The 24,026-nt window shown below is 34.8% G+C and overlaps 1 protein-coding gene across 2 annotated transcripts in view; it reads right to left on the bottom strand.

The window, feature by feature from the left end:
- LOC114334365 (Bardet-Biedl syndrome 4 protein) overlaps positions 1–24,026 on the bottom strand; it is a 369,578-nt gene that overhangs the window by 333,324 nt on the left and 12,228 nt on the right. For both annotated transcript variants that reach the window (XM_050649881.1, XM_050649882.1), the window contains exon 3: positions 5,870–5,982. In XM_050649881.1, coding sequence (XP_050505838.1) covers positions 5,870–5,982 — 113 coding nt within the window. The remainder of the gene's footprint in view (positions 1–5,869; positions 5,983–24,026) is intronic.

The following is a 24,026-nucleotide window of genomic DNA, read 5'->3' as shown; positions in this document are numbered from 1 at the left end:
GCGCTTTCGTGGCTTCCCAACCGGTCTCTTTCCTTGCATTCTAGCATTCAGTGCTCGTTTTGGTAGCCTATCCTCTCCCATTCTTATCACATGTCCGGCCCATTGCAATCTTTGTAATCTAATGAAGTCTGACAGGGGCGTTTCCTTATAAAGTTGATAAAGCTCGTTGTTGTATCGACTTCTGAAGATTCCGTTTTCCCTCACAGGTCCTAGTATTCTCCTAAGTACTTTCCTTTCGAATGTGTCGAGTTTGTTTTTGGATGTTTCTTTCAGCACCCAGGCTTCACTGCCATAGCATGTTATTGGTCGAATTAAGGTTTTATAGATTCTCATCTTTGTATTTCGGTGGACACTTTTAGACCGAAATATATGGGAGAGGGCAAAATAAGCTCTGTTTGCCTGCGTTATTATCTTCCGTATTTCTCCATCTCCTGATCCGTCGGCATATATTTCTACTCCCAGGTATGTAAACTTTTCAACCGTTTCAATGTCATCTTCATGTATAATGTTTTCTGGGACTATATTTCTTCTCGTCTGAGTCATTATTTTTGTTTTTTCTGTGTTAATTTCCGGACCTAGCATTTTTGTTTGTGTTTTTAACTCTGCATATGTTTCCTGTGCTCCTGTTGATGTTCTACTCATAATATTAATATCATCAGCATAAGCGGCCAGTTGAACCGTTCAGTTGGTCAGTAGATTTCCTCGTCTAGTTTGCATTTGCCTAACCGCATACTCCAGTGCCAGGTTAAACAATGTTGGGGCCAGCCCATCTCCCTGTTTTAGTCCCTGCGAAATGTTAAAAAAGTCTGTCCGGTGGTTTTGTATTCGTACACATGCCTGAGTTTCATCCATTGTGGCTTTAATGAGTCTTATTAACTTGTGTGGTATTGCCAATTCAGCCAATATATAGTATAGTTTGTTCCTTTTGACCGAGTCGTATGCCTGTTTGAAGTCTACAAACACGTTGTGAACATCAACATCGTGTTCCCATGCTTTGCTCAAGATCTGTTTTACTGTGAATATTTGATCCAGTGTCGATCTTCCCCGTCGGAAGCCCGTCTGATACTCTCCAATAATATTTTCTGCTAGTGGTTGGAGCCGCTGGTTTATAATATACGTGAGGACTTTATATGCTGTACATAGTAGAGAGATTCCACGGTAGTTTTTGCACTGGAGTTTGTCTCCTTTTTTATAGATCGGGCATACTATACTTTTCTTCCAGTCGTCGGGTATTTTCTCTTCTTGTCATACGTCTCTGATGAGCGCGTGGATGTGACTTGCTAGGTGGTCGCCACCTACCTTATATAGTTCTGCTGGTATTTCATCAACTCCCGGAGCTTTATTGTTTTTCTGGGCCTTAATGGCTTCGAAAACTTCCTCTATGGTTAGAGCTTCTACTCCATTCTCTTCTACGTAGATCATACCCATTTCATCTTCCATGTCTACTTGAGTTCCAAGTGGTGTCTGAAAATAATGCTTCCAGGTTTCTGTGACTTTCTGTTGGTCACTGATTATTTGCCCACTTTCATCTTTACATAGACTTGTTTGAGGTTTATACCCACTTTTTATCTTTTTTAGGTATTCGTAAGCCCCTCTAATTTCGTTGTTTTTGAAATGTTCTTCCATTTTTTCTATTTGTCCATTTTCATAGGCTACATGTCTTGTCTGCTTTCCGTCTTGCGACTTCAAATAATGTTCGTCTTTCCCGTGTTCTTCTTGTTATGTACATTTTGTGTGCTTCATTTCTTTCCTCGATTGCTTGTCTGCACTCGTCATCAAACCATGCTGCTCTTCTCTCATTTTTCTTGTTTCCCAGGGTGGACGCTGCTGCTGTCAGTACTGCTGTTTTGATATTAGTCCATTTGCCCTCTATTAAGTGCAGTTCTAGCGTCCTTAACTCATGTGCGACTTCTTGTTCGAACTTCTCTTTACATTCCTGAATCTTCAGTTTTTCCAGGTCCAGTTTGTTTGTTCTTTGTTGTCTTTCGTTTCTTTTCCTGTTAACTCTGCATCTAAATTTGGTTTGTACTAAAAGATGGTCTGATCCACAACATGCTCCTCGTCGTGTTCTCACATCGGAGATACTACTGGCTGCCCTTTTGTCTATCAGCACATGGTCAATTTGATTGGTTGTGGTTCCATCTGGTGAAATCCATGTCATTTTGTGTATGCCTTTATGTGGGAAGCATGTGGAACTTATAACCATGTTTTTAATGGTGGCAAAATTTATCAAAATCTCCCCATTCTCGCTTGTTTCATTGTGCAGAGAGTGTTTTCCTATTGTGCCATAGAACTGCGGTTCCTTGCCTATTTTAGCATTCATATCCCCCATTATAATCTTGATGTCATTTTTTGGCGCATTATCATATATTATCTCCAGCTGTTGGTATAATCTCTATATATTTATATCTATATATTTACATCTATAAAACTCTCCTGTCACAGTGTTAGTTTCCATACTCCTCCGAGACCGCTTGACCGATTTTTATGAAATTATACATGTATATTCGGTAGGTCTTAGAATCGGTCGTAATCTATTTTTCATACCCCTAAGTGATAAGGGGAGTTCCCCCTAACATTTTGTAATATTAGGTGGGGTTGTGTGTACATAACGTACTCTATAAGACTACGAGTACATACAAATTAAAAAAATTATGATCAAAATCCATCAACAAGTTCCATCGATATTAATCGCAGCATATGTTTGCAGAATCAGTTTCATTTTTTTATTGCACGTATTTTAGTAATTCCCCTCCACCGACCACGAATTAATTCCGTTCGGACGCCATTTTTAAAGCTTTATTAACCACTCTGTTGAGGTTCAAAGTTTACTCAAACTTTTACACGTAACTTATATATCTTTAACTTAAAAATGGCCCTAGTTAGGTTGCTTAATTGTTATAAACAAAGTAGCCGTCAATTAAATAAAAAAAAGTGGCTAACTTTGACCGTAATTAACCTAGGCTAAAAGTTTTTCTTTGAAAATTCGTATAAAAATACCAGTTTTTCAAATCTCATTGTAGTTTTAGCCTACAGTAAATATTAACAAAGTTTTTGAAATTGTTTATAAGCCAAAAATGACTCTATTTTAGTAAAATGTTTTCTGAGTGATAAAAATGAGTTTTAATTATTTTTTTAAATGCTTTGAAAATATGACTATTTTTCTTTCATGCTGTTTTCACAGAATTGCGGTATCATTATAATTTTCTGAACAATAACATTGCGAAAAAAAGCTCTTTGGGAAAAACAAATTGAATAAAATTTAAACTAATTGACGCATCGTCTTAAAATATTTTTGTGCATTGTATGGACTGTTTTACTCAACTTTTCATGCAATATGAAAGTCCTAAATTCATTTTCGCAAAAGTTATAACAAATTTTTTATTTTCGAAATTTTAGTTTGATTTTGAAATATCCGAAGCAACAAATAATCGAACCAAAATTCAAAAAACGCTATTTTAAACCTTGGCTCATCTACTAAAAGAAAAATATTATAAATAAAACCCAAATAAAAATTACCCTATTTTTACCTGTAGCGATTTAAACGAAAAAACTCTCATTTTTGACCCTAATTTGTTAATAACTAAATTTATCGTCCAAACTGTGACGGGCATTTTTGTATTTATAATGTATTGGGTATATGGTACCCAAAAAACCCATTTGCAACCTGGCTGCTCAAGTGTCCCGAACATGGTATATTTTTGCCTTATTTCCCTGGTGTATATGTAAGAGATGCACCTCCAGGAATAATTAAAACGATCGAAAATATCTACCAGAAGTTTGGCAAAAATTGTTCGAAATTAGTGAAATGGCATATAAATCGGCACAAAGTGTTAAGTGGAAACCCAGGACTTACGAAGGCCAATTGCTTATATTTAAATTTAAATTATACAATGTAAATCACATGCTATGATTTTTTTTTGTGACGGATATTCTTGAGTTGGGATTGATTTCATGTAATCGAATGAACTATCTTTTAGTAAAGTCGTCCCAGGAACGCAACTCATAAATATTGGCCATATCATTTTATAGTCTTCTACTTTAAAATGTATAATATACGTATGAATTGCCAATATAAATGAGTCAGATTAAATAAATTATTAGAAGAATTTTTTTACTTAGCAACAACATTTTTGTTTATTCTAGTAGTATTTTGTATTTTGACAACGAAACCCAATTTGGGCTTCGAAACGTTAATAAAATCAATTTTTGTTTGGTAAAATTGTGGCTTATTCCCATTAGAAATAGTTGATTAAAAAAATGCCACAAGGAAATAGCTTCAGAACAACAGTAAATTAAAATGTAATGAAATAAACTTACGTGCATAGAAATTTGCCCACTTTAAAATTTGGTCATTTTTGATGTCTCGTATTTCCTAAACCTGTTGGCCGATTTAAATTGTTTTTTTAATATGTTATAGCCTGATTCCTTAACAATACCGCTGTAGTAATATTGTTGCTAAACAGGTAAATTTTCATTGTATACCGTGTGTACCAATCAAACTGTATTTTTTTCTCAAAGTTCGCATCACCCTGTGGAATATTCTAGTATTTATTACATGCTGAAATTAAAACCCAACTATAGCCTTAGGATTTCTTAACATTCTGTTTTTTGATTCATTCGTTTATGTTGCATAGTAAAAAACTTAGGTACTTTAACAACTAGACATGTTCTTCATCAATACACGGTGTTTCTGACTAAGTGCGACAAACTTAAAGGGGCAATTCTGCATAAAAAATAATGTCAGTTTGCTTTATAAACGTATATCTGCAAATGTTTCGTTTCCAAGGTACGGGATGTTAAATTTTTTCTTACCAACTGACGATTTGTTTATTGCTCTAAAACCAGTTGAGATATGCAAATGAAATTTGGTAGCTTTTACGAGATAGTTATTGCTAATTTTTTTACATAAAACTAAGAATTTTATATTCACCATTAGCGTGCATACGAGTAATATGATCGGGTAATATGGCCCGTATGCACGCCAATGGTGAATATAAAATTCTTAATTTTATGTGAAAAAATCCGCAATAACTACTTCTTAAAACCCACCAAATTTCATTTGCATATCTCAACCGGTTTTAAAGCAATAAATAAATCGTAAGTTTGTAAGAAAAAATTCAACATCTCATATCTCGGAAACTAAACATTAGCAAACAAACATACATAAAGCAAACTGTCATTATTTTTTCATGCAGAATTACCCCTTAAAGTTTGTCGCACTTATTTAGAAACACCGTGTATTCATAAAGAACATGTCCAGTTGTTAAAGTACCTAACCTGTTTATTATCCAACGTAAACGAATGAATCAAAAAACAGAATATTAAGAAAACCTGAGGCTATAGTTAGGTTTCAATTTTAGTATTTTATAAATGCTAGAATATTACACAGGAAGATGCGAACTTTAAGAAAAAAACACAGTTTGATTGGTACACCCGGTATACAATGCAAAATGTTTAGCAACAATATTATTACAGCTGTATTTTTAAAGAATCAGGTTATAACATATTAAAAATCACTTAAATCGGCCAACAGGTTTAGGAAATACGAGACATAAAAATGACCAAATTTTTAAGTGGACGGATTTCTATGCACGTAATTTTATTTCCGATAAGTTAAAATTTAAATAAAGGGGAAAATTTTGAAACTTTCAATCGACAATTCGACTTTTTTCAATAGCTCCAAATAAGAAACTTCGTATAAAAATAAATTGAAACAACTAAAAACAAGAACATGAATGGGAAAAAAGATACCTTTCACTCGAATATTCGATTTTTTCCAATGGCTCTATATAAGGAACTTCTCTTTTGTATATTGTTAAAATTAAACAACTAAAAATAAAAAAATGAATGGGAAAAAGATACTTACAGACATTTCGCAACTTCTTTTAGATATTCCGGATTCTCGGGATTTAATCGTAAACACGTTTGGAACGATTCTAAAGCTTCTTGAAACTTTTCTTCCTCTCGATAAATCTCTCCCTTCAATGTAAAAATGTTAAAATACCTTTAAACATTACGCTACTTGCTTTATTGAATCAAAAATCCTTTTTTCATCTCGCAAATAATTTTTTTGAGACGAATTTAAGGTAGGATCGTTTTTTAAGGTATATACAGGGTGTTTGGTAAAGAATGGGCCATAGCTTAGCCTCAGGTTCCTGAGGTTAAAATAGGCCGATTTAAGCTAACTTACCTTAGTACAAAGTTTATAATAACCGAGATACAGGGTGTCAAAGTTAAACTTTTTTTTTATTTATTATTGAATATTTCCTGACAGGTATGAGATATCAACATGAAATTTGGTATGTGAAGGATTTTTGGGTCTAGAAAACTAAATTCCCTACCAAAAATTATGTATTGCCCAGAGGGCGCCACATGCGCCTTTCAGCACTCATTTATTACGTTCTATTTTTTTATCCCTCACTCTGTATAATTTTGACATTAAAATTAAATTTTTATTCTCTCCCTAAACTCAACCGTTTTCGAGATAAACGCATTTTAAATCTGCGATACACCATCATTTTTAGCATAATATCATTGTAGTTACTCCCGAAAAATAACTTAAAACCATAAAATTATCCAAAAATGTATCGCAAATTTCTTCAAATGGAATTTGCGATGCAATGACGTAAATATGAGAACTGGCACAATTATTATGGTTTTAAGTTATTTTTCGGGTGGAACTACAATGATATTATGCTAAAATGATGGTGTATCGCAGATTTAAAATGGGTTTATCTCGAAAACGGTTGAGTTTAGGGAGATGAAAAAGTACACCTTTTTTAAGTAAAACTAATTGGAGAATAAAAATTTTAATTTCAAAATTATACAGAGTGAGGGATAAAAAAAATTGAAAGTAATAAATGAGTGCTGAAAGGCGTATGTGGCGATACATTATTTTTGGTAGGGAATTTAGTTTTCTCGACCCAAAAAAACCCCACATACCAAATTTCATGTTATTATCTCATACCTGACAGGAAATATTCAATAATAAATAAAAAAAAAGTTTAACTTTGACATCCTGTATCTCGGTTATTATAAACTTTGTACTAAGGTAAGTTAGCTTAAATCGGCCTATTTTAACCTCAGGAACCTGAGGTTAAGCTATGGCCCATTCTTTACCAAACACCCTGTATACAGAGTGAGTCTGTAATTTGGAACAAATTCAGTATCTCAAATACTAATTGTTTTTTTGAAAATTGCTCAGACCCGTCGATTAGTATTTTAAATTGTCCTTTTTGACATACACTAATAATGTATATAGGGTGTCCCAATTTAAAGATATGACGTCATCGTTTATTTTCTTAAGTGGCAACACTGTCATTTTGATATCTATTTTGATAGGGTATGTAAAGTTATACATAACTGCAAAATATCAAATTTTTATTCTCTACCATTTACAAGATAATAAAAAATAACAAAGGTATGTCTATATTTTGGCATAAATTCAATAATTCAAATACTAATTGTTTTTTTTTAAACGCTCAGACCCGTCGATTAGTATTTCAAATTGTTATTTTTTACATGCAATAATAATGTATAGAAGGTGTCCCTATTTAGAGATATGACGTGATCGTTGATTTTCTTACATGGCTACACTGTCATTTTGACAGCTATTTTGATAGGGTGTGTAAAGTTATACACAACTGCAAAATATCAAATTTTTATTCTCTACCGTTTAAAAGATAATAAAAAATAACAAAGTTATGAAAAACAAGTAATCAAATAATAATTGAATTTCATTATTCCAATTAAGCAAATACTCATAATGTTGCCCATTTACTATTTGACAATAACTTAGGGCAACATCATGAGCATTTGCTTAATTGAAATAATTAAATTCAATTATTATTTGATTCCTTGTTTTTCATAACTTTGTTATTTTTTATTATCTTGTAAATTGTAGGGAATAAAAATTTGAAATTTTGCAGTTATTATGTATAACTTTACACACCTTATCAAAATATCTATCAAAATGAGAGTGTTGTCGTTTAAGAAAATCAACGATGATGTCATATCTTTAAATTGGGACACATTCACTATTATTATATGTCAAAAATGACAATTTGAAATACTAATCGACGGGTCTGAGTCTGAGCATTTTTCAAAAAAAAAACAATTAGTATTTGAATTATTGAATTTATTCCAAATTACAGACACAACTTTGTTATTTTTTATTATCTTGTAAATGGTAAAGAATAAAAATTTGATATTTTGCAGGTATGTATAACTTTACATACCCTATCAAAATAGCTATCAAAATGACCATGTTGCCATTTAAGAAAATCAACGATGACGTCATATCTCTAAATTTGGACACCCTGTATACATTATTATTGTATGTCAAAAAGGACAATTTGAAATACTAATCGACGGGTGTGAGCATTTAAAAAAAACGCGATTAGTATTTGAGATATTGAATTTATTCCAAATTACAGACTCACTCTGTATAAAATTTTATACAAATCTATATTTCACGAATATATTTTAAAAAATCCAAGAGGAAAAAAATTTCCTGTAGTTGGCTGTATACCATTTATTACAAAAAACCATGAAATCCTGTATAAAAGCTTTATTTGTTAAAATCCCTATACAGGGCTACATCATAAAACAAACAGAACTAGTTTTCAATCTGATCTGATGATCGGTCAACCGATTTAAAACTAGTTATGTTTGTTTTATGATATAGCCCTGTATAGGGATTTTAACAAATATACCTTTTATAAAGGATTTTATGGTTTTTTGAATATATTTTACTTTCCAACTCCGCCTGGGGCAGTTAACGGTTGGATTTAGTAGCTCGTCAAGTGATACTGCCGGTCCCAAGCCAGGATAAAGAGGGGAGGAGGCTTCAGACTAGATTAGACCCTACCTGTGGACTAGAACTAGACTATAAATACAGCAATATCCACAAGGAACAATTTCCTGTAGCTGGCTGTATACCATAAATCACAAATAAATTTTAATGAAAAAATCCTTTATAAAAGGTAAATTTATTTAAAACCCTGAAGAGGAAACAGTAGCGATCAACAGGTTGCAAAAACGCATTCCAAGATTGTGGCTGTAATTTTGAATATTTTTTCGAAATATTTTGCACACGTATTCGTAATATAATAAAGAATGGCGGTACAGAGCCCAATTTGAAAAATATATTAATATGTGGAAATTACTCTGTAATTAAATACAATATTAAAAAAACCAACCTGTACCGCCATTAAGAAGAACAAAAAAATACACTTTCTTCAAATAAACTTTTTTATCCGATGCCTAGATTTTGTGTCATTTTGGAACTACTAAAATTTTTTATTTCATTAGTAGTTCCAAACTGACACAAAATCTAGGCATCGGATAAAAAAGTATATTTGAAGAAAGTGTATCGTTTTTTAATATTGTATTTAATTACAGAGTAATTTCCACATATTAATATATTTTTCAAATTGGGCTCTGTACCGCCATTCTTTATTATATTACGAATATGTGTGCTAAATATCTCGAAAAAATATTCAAAATTACAGCCGCAATCTTGGAACGCGCTTTCGCTACCTGTTGATCGCTACTGTTTCCCCTTAAAGGGTCGCATCTATTACACAACGTTTTCGCTCTAAGTTGGACATTTTCGCATCATCAGTGCTGTTACAGGCATCACATGCTGAGACGCCAAAACTACAGTGGTAAAAACCCTTTAAATATTAACAAAATGTGTTACAGTGACATTATTGGTGAAAAATCCAAATGATGGATAGTAATCCGTAAGGATTACTTTTGTAAAGCCTTTGCCATATGTCCGTTTGGCATTAGATGATCCCCACAAGGAGGGGTCTAGGACGTTTCATCGCCGCCAGTTCATCGCCACCCTTTCGATGCCGCCAGTTCATCGCCGGCCGATTCATCGCCGGCCGATTCATCGCCTGCCTATTCATCGCCAGTTAGTTAATCGCTAACTGATTTATTTCCGAATTTTCGACCAGTTACATTTATTATTTATTTTTAATATTAATTAGGAATTCTAGGAAATGACCTAACCTAACCTAATCCAACCTAACACTACATAAATTTGAACATATACAGGGTGTAACAAAAATACAGGTCATAAATTTAATCACATATTCTGGGACTAAAAATAGCTCGATTGAACCTAACTTACCTTAGTACAAATGTGCACATAAAAAAAGTTACAGCCCTTTGAAGTTACAAAATGAAAATTGATTTTTTCCATTATATCGAAAACTATTGGAGATTTTTTTATTGAAGATAAACATGTGGCATTCTTATAGTAGTAGTATCTTAAGAAAAAATTATAGTGACATTTAGACACCCCATAAAAATGTTATGCAGGTTTTGTTCCTTTAAACTCCCTTCTTCTTCTTATCCGTTACGGATGTTGGACACTAACATGGCTATTCTGACTTTGTTGACTGCTGCCCTGAAAAGTCCGGTAGTGGTTAAGTTAAACCATTTTCGCAGGTTATGCAGCCAGGATATTCTTCTTCGTCCTGGACCTCTTTTCCCATGCACTTTACCTTGAAGTATGGTCCGAAGTAGGTCATATCGTTGTTCATTGCGCATTACATGGCCCAGGTATTCCAGTTTGCGACGTTTTATGGTTACGACTAGTTCGCGCTCTTTACCCATTCTATGTAGAACTTCTTCGTTGGTAACTCTGTCTATCCAGGAAATCCTTAAAATGCGTCTATAGCACCACATCTCAAATGCTTCGAGTCTCTTCAGTGATGCTTCAGTTAAGGTCCATGACTCCACGCCATATAAAAGAACGGAGAATACGTAGCACTTTAGTAAACGAATTTTTATTTCCAATTTTATATCGTGACTGTTAAAGATTTTTTCATTTTGACGAAGGCTGATTTTGCTTTCTCGATCCTTATCTTAATTTCCGTCGATTGGTCCCACTGTTCATTTAAGTTTGCACCCAAATAACAAAAGTTGGTGATTTGTGTTATAGGTTGTTGGTTAACTAGTAATTGACCAGGTGGTATCCTATTTTTGCTTATAACCATGTATTTGGTTTTTTTGATGTTAAAATCAAGCCCAAACCTGCTACTTACTTCTGCCACCCTGGAGACAAGTGTCTGCAGACCTTCAAGACTGTCTGCAAAAATGACAGTATCATCAGCGTATCTTATGTTGTTCAATCGTTCTCCGTTTATAAGTATTCCCTCGTCTATGTCCGTTAGCGCTAGGTTCATAATGTGTTCTGAATATGTATTGAACAATAATGGGGACAATATACATCCCTGTCGCACACCTCTTTTTATCTTTATGTCGTCTGTTAACTGATCCCCTACTCTAACAGCTGCAGTTTGTTCGTAATAGATATTGTTTATTATACGGCGATCTCTGCTGTCTAGACCAATTGAATTTAATATTTTCATCAGTTCGTCATGTTTTATTCTATCGAACGCTTTCTGGTAATCAACAAAACACACATATATATCACAATTCACGTCTCTACATCTTTGAAAGAGAACTTGTATTGCAAAAAGTGCCTCTCGAGTACCCAATGCATCCCTAAAGCCGAATTGTGTGTTTGTCATGTGTTCTTCACACTTTTTATATATTCTTTTATGTATAATTTTTAAAAAAGTTTTCAGGAGATGGCTCATAAGGCTTATTATTCGATAGTCTTCACATTTTTTGGCATTGGGTTTTTTAGGGATTGTTATAAAAGTTGATCTTAGCCACTGTTGGGGTATTTTTCCACTTTGGTATATTTTGTTGAAGATCAAGGTAAGTCTTTTTACTTCTTCTTTATCCATAATTTTTAAAAATTCTGAGTAGAACTCGTCTGGTCCTGCGGCTTTTCCCTCCTTAATGTTGTTTATAGCAGCTTCTACTTCCGCTTCGAGAATAGGTGGTCCGGTATCGCCATTTTTATTTTGTGTGATGGTGATATTCCTATCGTCTTCAAATGTTGTTTTCACATATTTCATCCATGTTGTTTTTGTTTCTTCAATATCAACTATTGGATTTCCTTGAGCGTCTGTTAAGTGTCCCGGCCTTTTTGATTTATAGATGCCTGCTGCTTCTTTGATCTTTTTGTGGAGGTTGAAGGAATCGTGTTTACGTTCCAACATCTCGATTTCTTCACACTGTTCTTCCAGATTTCTGTTTTTAGCTTCTCTGACAGCTTTTTTTATCTCTTTGTCTAAAAACTGATATGCAACGTAGTCTTTCCGCTTGGATTCTCTTCTTCTGTCCATCATCTGTAATATACCGTCGGTCATCCATGGCTTTTTCTTTTCTGTCTTTTTCGGTCGCAGGTATTGGTCTAATATTTCCTTCCCAATGTTTTCTAAGTGGTTTATTTCTGTGTCAACATCATTAACTACTTCTGACTTGGATATGTTGTTCTTCAGATATTCACGTACTTCTTGCTTTATGTCATCATCTCTTAGTTGTTTGAGATCGTATCTTATAGGATTAGGTTTGTGGATTTTTTTAAATTTCAGACGAAACTTACCGACAAGTGGGCTATGGTTTAAACCCCCCCCCCCAAACTTTTGTGTACGTTTCAATTTAATTATTATTGTAATACCATTAGTTAAACACAATGGTTTAAAAAATTTTTTGCCTCTTAGTACTTTTTCGAAAAGTCAGTTTTTATCGAGATATTTTGCATATTTTTCAAATCCACCACATATTTGTATATGGCTAAGTACGGGTATAGAGACTTGATAATAATAGGAGAATTTATTTATGATTTACATTTTTAGGTATATTTTGAACCATATTAAAAAAGAAGCCACATCTCGATAAAAGGTGCCTTATCGAAAAAATACAAACAAGCAAAAAAGTTTTAAAAACACTGTGTTTAACTAATGGTATCGCAGTAATAGTTTAATTGGAACGTACACAACCATTTGGGGGATTTAAAGGAACAAAACCCCCATAAAATATTTATGTAAACATATTAGAAAAGAAGCCGCAACTCGATAAAAACTGCCTTGTCGAAAAAATACTAAGAGCCAAAAAAGTTTTAAAAATATTGAGTTTAACTAATAGTATCACAATAATAATTTAGTTGGAACGTACAGAAAAGTTTGGGGGGGTTTAATGGAACAAAACCCACATAAAATTTTGATGGGGTGCACAAATTTCACTATAATTTTTCTTTAAGATACTCCTGCCATAAAAATGCCACATGTCTATTTTCAATAAAAAATCTCTAATAGTTTTCGATATATTCGAAAAAATCGATTTTCATTTTGTAATTTCAAAGGGCTGTAAGGTAAGTTAGGTTCATTCGAACTATTTTTGGTCCCAGAATAGGTGATTTAATTTATGACCTGTATTTTTGTTACACCCTGTGTATTTCAACAAAGGCCATTTAACACTACAAATTTGGTACTATTTAGTATCAAATTTAGGGGAAGTAGAAATAGATCAGTAAATATAATATTATTTTGTATCTTTTTAATTGTCATAAATTTTAAACTGAATTTAACGGCGTGTCGTGTTATCTTCCATAATACAAAATCAACCGACTAACTGGCGATTAAACGGACGGCGATTAAACGGACGGCGATGAATCGGCGGCATCGAAACGGCAGCGATGAACCGGCGGCGATGAAACGTCCCATTCCGCACAAGGAGCGTAGGTTGCTTAATTGACAATATGTCTTCACATTAAGGACGGTAAGTAGCAACTGAAAAATACAGAAATCCTCAGATAATCAAAGGCTACATTCATTAGGCCAGTGATTGAATACAAAAATTAAATATTTGCCTTGCTCAGTCGCTACCTAGTAGTCACTGATGGCCTGGGGTTAGAAAGAAGTCGACTGCGTAAAGTAGTTACAAACGAAACTACTACCCTTCGGTTAATGTCTATCAACTATCGAATTTCTAATCCATAAGTAAGAGGTTCACCTCTCTAAGTAGGAGTTACACAATAAAAACAATCAATGACCAAAACTTCAGAGTCCAAAACGTCCTAAAAACTACCTGCTCATTCTTTGGTAATGTATTCATCAGACATACCAACACAAACTACTCTTATTTACAACAAAATTGCTGGCCTCCACCAGTAACGAACTCCCTAATGAATACATTGATATCCTAGAGGCAAATTTTTACAGGAATTAATAGATAAATAGCTCTGACACGGCCAGGAAATGATCGGTTTTTTATGGTTTCCCAACCTCATTACACAATTATATCTGTTGATAGGGAGGATGCAGCCATAGCTATCCTCAATGCGTCTTAAATGCATTATATCCTTCAAATTATTATATTTTCAGACACTAAAACTAAAACATTTTCAGACAGACACCAAAAACAGGACCGATCGCACCAACCAACAAAACCAAAATACACTGCAAACAAAAAAAGTCGACATTGAACCAGAACCAAGGATATGGCTCGGAGAAACAGGACGGATCTAGTGAATACGAACAATGCAAGTAACCGGCCAAGCCATCATGATTCAATAAAATTGTGTTTTGTCTAGGAAAGTTTTGGGGTAGTCCTGATTTCTCTCATTATATATGGATTTTGGGCTGCTGAAACCGAATATGAGGTTTGCGGACAAAATGTCTTGCCGGAACATTGAAAAAATCGCGAAAAAATCGACAAATTTCAGCTTTTTCCGCTTTTTTGCTCAAATCTTGAAAACTATTAACTTTTAGTAAATGGAAGACCGGTCCTGGCAAGAAGGTAACAAACACGGTGTGATAGCAGCTCCTGACAAAAGATAGTTTTTAATAATACAACTAAAAATTTTAAACTTGGAAACATTTTAATAGTGAAACCATAAGTGCAGTGCATCAGTGGACGAAATGGCAGTAAAAACTGTAAGTCATTTGCATGCCTATTCTTATTATATTATAAATTACTAAAATCTAAAGCTAAACAAAGCTTGACTATCATCATTTTCCATAAACTTTTTGCTAATTAAATTAGGAGATAAGGAACTAGAAACAGATATTTAACAGAGCTCTTGGTAATTGAACAATTAAAACTTAATTATACGAGACAGAGGCGGCATCAGAAAATTTTAAAGAAAATAAAAACAAATATTTTCACTAAAGATAAGGAAATTTCCTAAACGAAGGGAGTAGATTATCGGGTATATAGAAGGGCAGCTTAGGTAACTGGTCGGGGGGTGGACTGAGTAGCTTCTCGGCGGGTTCTCTGAGACGCCCAATAATTGCCCAAGATCTGCAAGGAATTTCTCGAGAAAACCATGAGCTCAAACGACTATACAGATGAACAGAACAATAAAAGACCGGCTGAAAACTTCGAGATATTTCAAAACAGTAAGAAAACGCATCGAACATCCACCATTACAAGTGATGAAAAACTCGAGAAAATATTATATCTGATGCAAGAGATGAAAACAGAAATAAAAGATGAGATGAAATTAATAAGAGAAGACCAACAATCATATGCAATGGAAATGAAAAAGTTAAAAGAAGAGAACGAGGAACTCAGAAAAGAAAATAAAGATATAAAAGCAGAATTAACACAAATAAAACAGAATATGGAATGGATCGATAAAGAAAAAAGGAAAAATAATATTGTCATAACCGGCCTGAATATTGATACAAGAAACCAAGCAGACCTCAAAATAGCCATGCAGAACTTTTTAAAAACCAATCTACAGCTGGAAATAAACGTCAGAACTGTAATAAAAATAGGAGAATCTCACTATCTCATCCAATTATATAATGGTGAAGACAAGCGAACAGTCATGGAAAACAAATATAAACTAAAAAACATAAGAAATCAAAAAATCTTCCTAAACAATGACATGACGAAACAAGAGAGGAAAATACAAAAACAGCTCCGAGAATTTGCTAAAGACGAAAAAGAAAAGGGAAAAGAAGTAAAAATAGGATACAATAAAGTTACAATAAACGGGGAGGAGTGGAGATGGAATAGAGTAAACGAAAAAATTGAGAAATCTGCTCCAAAAAACTAAGGAAACAACAAACGAGGGGTAGTAAAGACGATGACGACAACGCAAAGACAACGGAATGGAATTCGGATAAAGAAAAAAAAGAAAAACATACAGAAGGAGAGGATAATCAACAAGAAAATGGACAAAAGAAAAAGGTCATTGAAAAAACAGCTAGCATGATTGATGTGGAAATGAAACAAGACACAAAAACTAGAATAAACGAAAATAACAACTTGAAAATTGGTACATGGAATTTAACATCCCTTAGAGGAAAGGAATGCGAATTAGTGCAAGAAATGCAAGAATTTAAAATGCAAATAATAGGTATTAGCGAAACAAAGAAATGTGGAAGAGGAAAAGAAAAAATATCAGAAAATTACACCAGATATTACTCCGGGGTAGACAAAGAACTTAGAGCGAAAGAAGGAGTAGGCATATTAGTCACAGAGACAATAGAAAAAAGAATATCAGATTTCAAACCTATATCCTCGAGAATCATGTATATAAAAATAGAAATGGAAGAGGAATGGTACATAGTGCAAATATATGCACCAACAGAAGGAACGGAAGAAGAAAAAATGGAAGATTTCTACAATGAACTACAGAATACCCTAGATGAGATACGAGAAAAATGTGAAAGAATAGTGTTAATGGGAGATTGGAATGCAAGGATAGGAAAAGATGAAAACAAAGGACTTGGGTGCATGGGAAGACATGGTGAAGAGATCCTAAACAGAAATGGAATTAAAATGATCAGATTCTGCCAGACAAACGACCTATTAATAGGAAACTCGTTTACACAGCAATTACTACAAGATAAATATACATTTGTAGCAGAAGGCAGAGATGCAAAAAGCATAATAGATTACGTAGTCTACACCCAAGAAATGAAACAAAATATAAAACAAGTCTGGACAGAACAGAGAGCAGAGATCGGAACTGATCACAGACTGGTAATGGCAGAGATGACATGGCGAAAACCGGTACAACAAGAACAGATAGAATACAGCAGAATAGCAATAAAAAAGCTAAAAGATGAACAAAAGAAAAGGAGATACCAAGAAGAAACTGATAAGGAGTTCAAAATGGAGGAGAGAAAGAAAATAGAAATGGATATGGAGGAAAAATGGGAAAAATTTAAAGAAGTAATAATAAATAAGGCAGAAGAGATATGCGGAAATCTAACAGTCGGAAAGTTAAAGAAAAAGACGGAATGGTGGAATGCAGATATACAGGAAGGAGTGAGGAAAAAGAAAAAGGCATGGAAAAATACAATCGCACAAGAGAGGATCAAGATAAAAAAGAATACCAAAAACACAGAAACATAGTGAAAGAACTAATAAGAAAGGGAAAAAAAGAGAGTTGGAAGAAATTTGGTGAATCCCTAAACCAAAATTACAGAGACAACAACAGATGCTTCTGGAATAAAGTAAGGAGTCTAAGAGGAAAGAAAAGAAAAGAACTCAGAGGTGTAAAAGACAAACACAACAAACTAAAGACAAATACAACAGAAATACTAGAGGTGTGGAGAGAATATTATGAAGAGAAATATATGGGCGAGGAAAGTGAAGAAATAGAGACAGAGGGAACCATAGAACAGACAGCAGAGGACGAAAACCAAATGGAAGAAATAAGTACAGAAGAATTGGAAGAAGCGATAAGTAGAATAAAAATAGGAAAAGCGAGCGGAGCAGATAAAATTGATCCCGAAATGATAAAATGGATAGGGAAAGAAGGAAAGAAGTGGTTGCTGGAAATAATGAGAGAAGCATGGAGAACAAACAAAATGCCGAAAGAGTGGGAAGAAAACTTACTGATCCCAATTCACAAGAAAGGAGAAGAATCCAACTGTGGAAACTATAGAGATATATGCCTCTCATCAGCAGTGTTCAAGCTATATACGAGAATAATAGAAAGCAGATTAAGAACAGAGGTAGAAGAAAAACTTGAAGACGAACAAACAGCATTCAGAGCCCAAAGACAAACAGTTGACAACATAAGCATACTACGAAATATAATAGAAAAAAATAATGATCGGGGAACAAACATATATATAACCTTCATAGACCTTAAAGCAGCGTTCGACTCAGTAGACCGGAAAGTATTGTGGAATACTATGGAGGAGCTGGGAATACCGAGGAAACTATTAGAGATAATTAAAAGTACGTACAGTAGAGTGGTGGGAAAAGTACAAATGGGAGGTAGCAGATCACTAGAATTTAGGATGAACAAGGGAATAAAACAGGGAGATAGCCTAAGCCCACTCCTATTCGTCATAATTATGGATCAATTATTTAAAAATGTGAAAATAAGGACTAATCAATTAAAAACAATAATAGGCTACACACACCTAACACCAGTTATGATAGAAGGATTACTGTATGCGGACGACGTCGTTCTCATAGCAGACAACCCGAGAAAGATGCAACGACTAATTGATGTATGGACTGAGGAAATAGAGAAAATGAAATTAGAAATAAACATCAGCAAATGCAAGACGATGAAAATAGGTCAGCAGGAGCACGAGATTGGAGGTGAAACACGAGTGTTCTGTAGAGGACAAGAATTGGAGAGGGTGACGGCCTACGAGTACCTGGGAACGATAATATCAAATGACGGAAAGCTAGACCTAGAAATTGCAAATAGGACAAAGAAAGCTACGAAAATATACTATGCGATTAATAATACGATACTGGGAAAACGGGAAATCAGCCAGGAAACAAAAATACATGTATATAATACAATCACAGCACCAACTCTTCTATATGCAAGCGAGACATGGGTCACAAATAAGAGACATGAAAGTGCCATAAATGCAGCAGAAATGAAGCATCTGAGAAAAATAGCTGGAAAGACGAAGATGGACAGGGAAAGGAACGAAAACATCAGAAACGTGCTAAGCCAGGAACCAATAGAAAAAAAAATTGAAAAAAGAAAACTGAATTGGTTTGGACATATAACTAGGATGAACGAGAACAGACTAGTAAAGAAGGTGACAGATGCCAAAAGACAGGGGAAAAGAAGAAGGGGCAGACCTAGAAAGGGGTGGATGGAGCAAATCGAGGAAATCGGGACAAAGAGAGGGAAAACAGTGCAACAGATGAAGGAAATGGCAGGAGACCGGAAGGCGTGGAAGAAATGGGTAAAAGATGGATAGGTGATACCAAAGTCCGACGCTCTTATAGGGTATAAGGACAACGAGAAGAAGAAGAAGAAGAAGAGTAAATGGTCTGTCAACAGAAATTAAAGTACTTAAAATTATCTACAAATATCACTATTTACTTTTTTTTCAGACGAACCGTTAGGTCTAAAATACAAGTTGAAAATTGCTAATTTTTAACGGTCTCGGCAAAACCCACTTTTTACTTTAAACCACTTTTTACATCAAAACTTTATTTTTATTAGAATGCTGTCATTTGATAATTTTCTCCTAGTTTTCTGTACAAATAATAAACGTTAGTTCATAGGTATGGCATGTCTCTTGTGACAGCTTCCATGAGTCCATTCCGTCCTAAGAGGCCGGGAATGTGTCTGCTTTTCCCTTAGAGCCACAGAAGATCAGGCACAGCTGGAGTCACAGTTTCAGTTGGTGTGAACATTTCCTTCGGATCTGTTATCTTGATTTCTGATAAACCTTGAGGTTTTGTCCTTTTAAAATGAATTAGTTGAACAGCTCCCTGACTTCCATAAACCTCAGGCCCGGGTTTTTTTTTATCCGAGAAATGGATTGCTTAGGAGCTACTGCATGTTTTGGTGCAATACAAGAAATGCCACATATGACGTGAAAACAGCTTCCAGGCGAACAGCTTCTATATAGGATGAACAAAACCCCAAAGCGGGAACTACATTTTTTTTTATTTAACCTCCCAATTTATTTACAATCTGTAAAACAGGTTACAATGAGTAAATGTTGTGACCACTAGTGTAGGTGACTTGGAGAAAATGATTCATTAATAATTTTCTTTACAAATATTTTACATAGTTATAAAATTGTTTGTCTCTGGGAATTACGACACATATAACTAAAATCGCGATGATAAATCACTAGGTGTATTTCGTCTAAGTCTCCGTCTGACTGGTTGTCTCATCAGGTTTCTGGCTAGTATATTTGGATGTTGTGTCAGTCTGTCTTCGTATTTCTGTGCGAAGTTAGTAATTTCTTCTTTTACTGTTGCAATTTCTAGATCGCGTCTAATAATATTATTTGCAACATACCATGGGGCATTTGTGATTATTCGAAGAACCTTCGACTGGAACCTCTCCAAGATTTCGATATTGGAGTTTGATGCAGTACCCCAAAGTTGGATTCCGTAACTCCATATTGGCTTCAAAGTTGCTTTGTAGACAAGTACTTTAATTTTCATCGAAAGTGATGATTTGTGACCAATCAGCCAGTAAAGATTGTGTAATTTGAGACCAAGTTGTTTACGCTTCATAAAAATGTGTGTTCTCCAGTTTAATTTTTGGTCTATGTGCATTCCAAGGTATTTGACAGTTGCTTGCTGTTTTAATTGGTGGTTGTTGATATATACAGGCGGGCAGTGACCTTTACGATTTGTGAAGGTAATATGAACCGACTTTGTTTCATTTGTTTGAAAACGCCACCGTTTTAGCCAAGTTTGCATTTTGTTGAGGCTGGTTTGCAGAAGTTGAGAAGCTATCCGTGGGTCCTGATGTACTGACATCACTGCTGTGTCATCTGCATATGTAGCTGTCGTGGTTTGGAAGTTTGTTGGTAAGTCCGCTGTGTACAATAGGTATAACACTGGCCCCAGAACACTGCCCTGTGGAACACCGGATCCAACTGGAAATAGAGACGTGCGCTCATCTCTATGTTGTACAAAAAAGTAAGGGTTATGGAGGTAGGATTTTAAAATTAGGAAGTGAGTGAGAGGAAGCATTTTTTTAATTTATATAGAAGGCCTGTGTGCCAGACTTTATCGAATGCTTGCGAGATGTCTAAAAAGGCGGCAGTGCAGTACATTTTGTCTTCCAATGCTTAATGCTTCCAATTAACAGTTCTGCATATCCGATGAACCTGTTCTATGGTTGCGTGTTGGGATCTGAATCCAAACTGGTGTGCAGGGATTAGTTCTCAATCTGAGAGGAGTGGTTGAATTCTTGAGAGTATCAGTTTTTCTAGAATCTTTGACACTATCGGCAGTAAGCTTATTGGTCGATATGATTTGACATCTTCCAGAGGCTTACCTGGTTTGGGAATTAGTATAATTTTTGCGACTTTCCAGAGGAGAGGGAAATATGCAGTTCTTAATACTGCATTGAATAATTGAGTGAGGTACACAATTCCTTTCCTGGGTAGTTGTTTAATAATTTTACTGGTTATAAGATCAAAGCCTGGGGACTTTTTCGACTTAAGATTTTGTATTATTTTTATCACTTCATTTACCTTAAACTTTTCCGGTGGAAGTTCTAACTGGTATAGAAAATTCTAAAAATTGTTGGATGGATGCTTCAAAGTTTTGATTATTCTCTGTGAAAGTCTCTGTGATTATCTCTGAAAGACGTCTGTGAGATGTTTTGCAAACACTTCTGATTTTTCTTTATTGCTTTTGGTCCATTCGCCGTTTTCTGCGCGAATAGGAGGGTTGGTTGATTGAGGTCGTTTAAACTTTTTCGTAGCCTTCCATAGAGAATAGTCTGTACTTTCTGTTGCTGATAGATTGCTAAGATATTCTTTAATCCCATCGTTTTTGTAGTGATTTAGGAGAGTTTTAAGTTGAAGTGTAGCCTGGTTGAGTTTGGTTTTGTCCTGAGGCGCGTGCGTTCTTTGCCATGTTTTTCTTAAATTTCGTTTTTCTATGATTTTTTGTCTGATTATGCTTGGTAGCTCTTGTTTCATGAGCGTCGTGTTTTTTAGGGGTGTTGTTTGCCAGATTGCTTCCTGTATAATTACGTTAAAGTTTTGTATGGCTTCATCTATTTCATAGTTTGTTTTTAAAGGTATGTTTAGGTTTAGGCTGTCCTCAATCACCCGCCGAAACCTTTCCCAATCCGTATATTTGTTGTCTAGTTTCGGTGGTAGCTGTATCTCAACAAGTTCAGTACTTATCGTGATCAATACAGGGGAGTGATCCGAGGAAAGGTCAAAGCAAGATTCAATTCTTTGCGATTTTTTGTAATTCCTTTTGTTACGCAGAAGTCAAGTAGATCTGGTATTTTGTTCGTGTCGGTTGGCCAATAAGTAGGTTCACCACTGGAAATATATGAGTAGTTGTTACTATTCATAGCCGCTAGAAGCTGTCGTCCTTTTGGGGTGATTAATCTTGATCCCCAATGTGTATGTTTAGAGTTGTAATCTCCTCCAGCCAGGTATCTGTTACCCAATGTTTTAAAAAAAATTTCAAATTGTTCTTTTTTATCTTGTGTATTGGTGGGCAATAGACTGCAGAGATTGTTAGTGAACCATGCCAATCTTCAATAACTATGTTAGTAGACTGCAAGTAGTCTTTTTTAAAAGCATTAGTCTCGTAGTGTTTAATATTGTTTTTGATTATAATAGCAGTTCCACCATGAGCTGTACCATCTGGGTGTCTAGTATTGTAAGTTGTGTAGTTAGGTATTTTAAAGTAGCTTCTACTTGTGAAGTGAGTTTCTGATATTAACATTATATCAATTTCGTGACTAATGATGAAAGTTTTTACCTCAAGACAATGTTTAGCTAGCCCGTTGGCGTTCCAAAGTGCAATTTTTAATAACTTATTCATTTTGTTAAATTATTGACGACTATCGTTAGGGAACTACATCAACCTATTTTCTTAAGCCGTACTTTTTTTAGAGAAAACGGCCAACCCTGCAAGGAATGGTGAGACCAACTATCTGGGCCTTACTGCCGCTACAAGACTTTGAGCAAGCGCGTTGCTTATCTGGAAGTGTCAGCAATCGGAGGCGATCCGCAGAAAATTGACCAGCCGTGATTTACACAACAGGTGTACGAAAACGCTGATTTTAACCCTTTCTATGCCAGGCCTTAATTTGCATGTTGGTCCCTCAATCCCAAAGGTTTTTACATGCTTAGAGTCCCATTGCCTTATATATACGTCGCATATAAATAAACAAATAAATGACCAAAACATGTTTTATAATGAGTTTTTTTTTAACCAACTTAAACGTTTTCTTTTCAAAAGTACTCATCAGAGAGCAAAACCAACTTGAAAAAATGTAAATAACTTAAAAAAATAATGTAATGTAAATTAACATTAAAAGTTTTCTTTTGTTTGGTACTCCTCAAAACATGACACTACGCAAAGGCCGACTCCGTATCTTGCACACATGTATCTCGATTCGCTTCTTTTTTTTCTGTTCTTCTCTGTGGCTACAAACGCTTCACCTTCTAGCAGCTCCCTATAAGCGTTGCCACCAGTGCTACAATATAGCATATATCTAAAATATGTGAACAAATATATACGGCAATGGGTCCGCATGACCTGTCTTAGGTGCCAACATTTTGAGGCTTTGGGAACAATAATCTAACATTTTCGAACATATTTCTACGGCATTGGGACACCAATGAGTCTAAAATTTTATAAGCAACGCATATTTTCAGCTTTGTTAAATTGAGACCATAACACCTTGGAAGTATATATACGGCGGCTGGGAATACAGACCGACTTTTTCAAAAACATATATATGCAGCGTTGGGGCAGAAAGGGTTAACGTACATACAATCGACGGATGCCTCACTTTTTATGTCATGGGTGTCATTTCTTGTACTGCACCAAAACATGCTATAGCTCCTAACCAATCCATTTCTCGGCTAAAAACTAAACCCGCACCTGAGGTTTATGGAAGTCAGAGAGCTGTTCAACTAATACATTTTGAAAGGACAAAACCTCAAGGTTTATCAGAAATCAAGATCCGAAGGGAATGTTCATACCAACTGAAACTGTGACTCCATCTGTGCCTGATCTTCTGTGGCTCTAAGGGAAAAGCAGAGGCATTCTCGGTATTTTAGGATGGAATGGATTCATGGAAGCTGTGAGAAGAGACATACCATATTATGAACTAACATTTATTATTTGTACGGAAAACTAGGAGAAATTTATCAAATGACAGCATTCTAATAACAACTAAAGTTTTGGAATGTAAA

The sequence above is a fragment of the Diabrotica virgifera genome, chromosome 4 (genome assembly GCF_917563875.1).
Source record: "Diabrotica virgifera virgifera chromosome 4, PGI_DIABVI_V3a".
Taxonomy (NCBI): domain Eukaryota; kingdom Metazoa; phylum Arthropoda; class Insecta; order Coleoptera; family Chrysomelidae; genus Diabrotica; species Diabrotica virgifera.
This window is presented reverse-complemented; position numbering and strand designations above follow the sequence as displayed.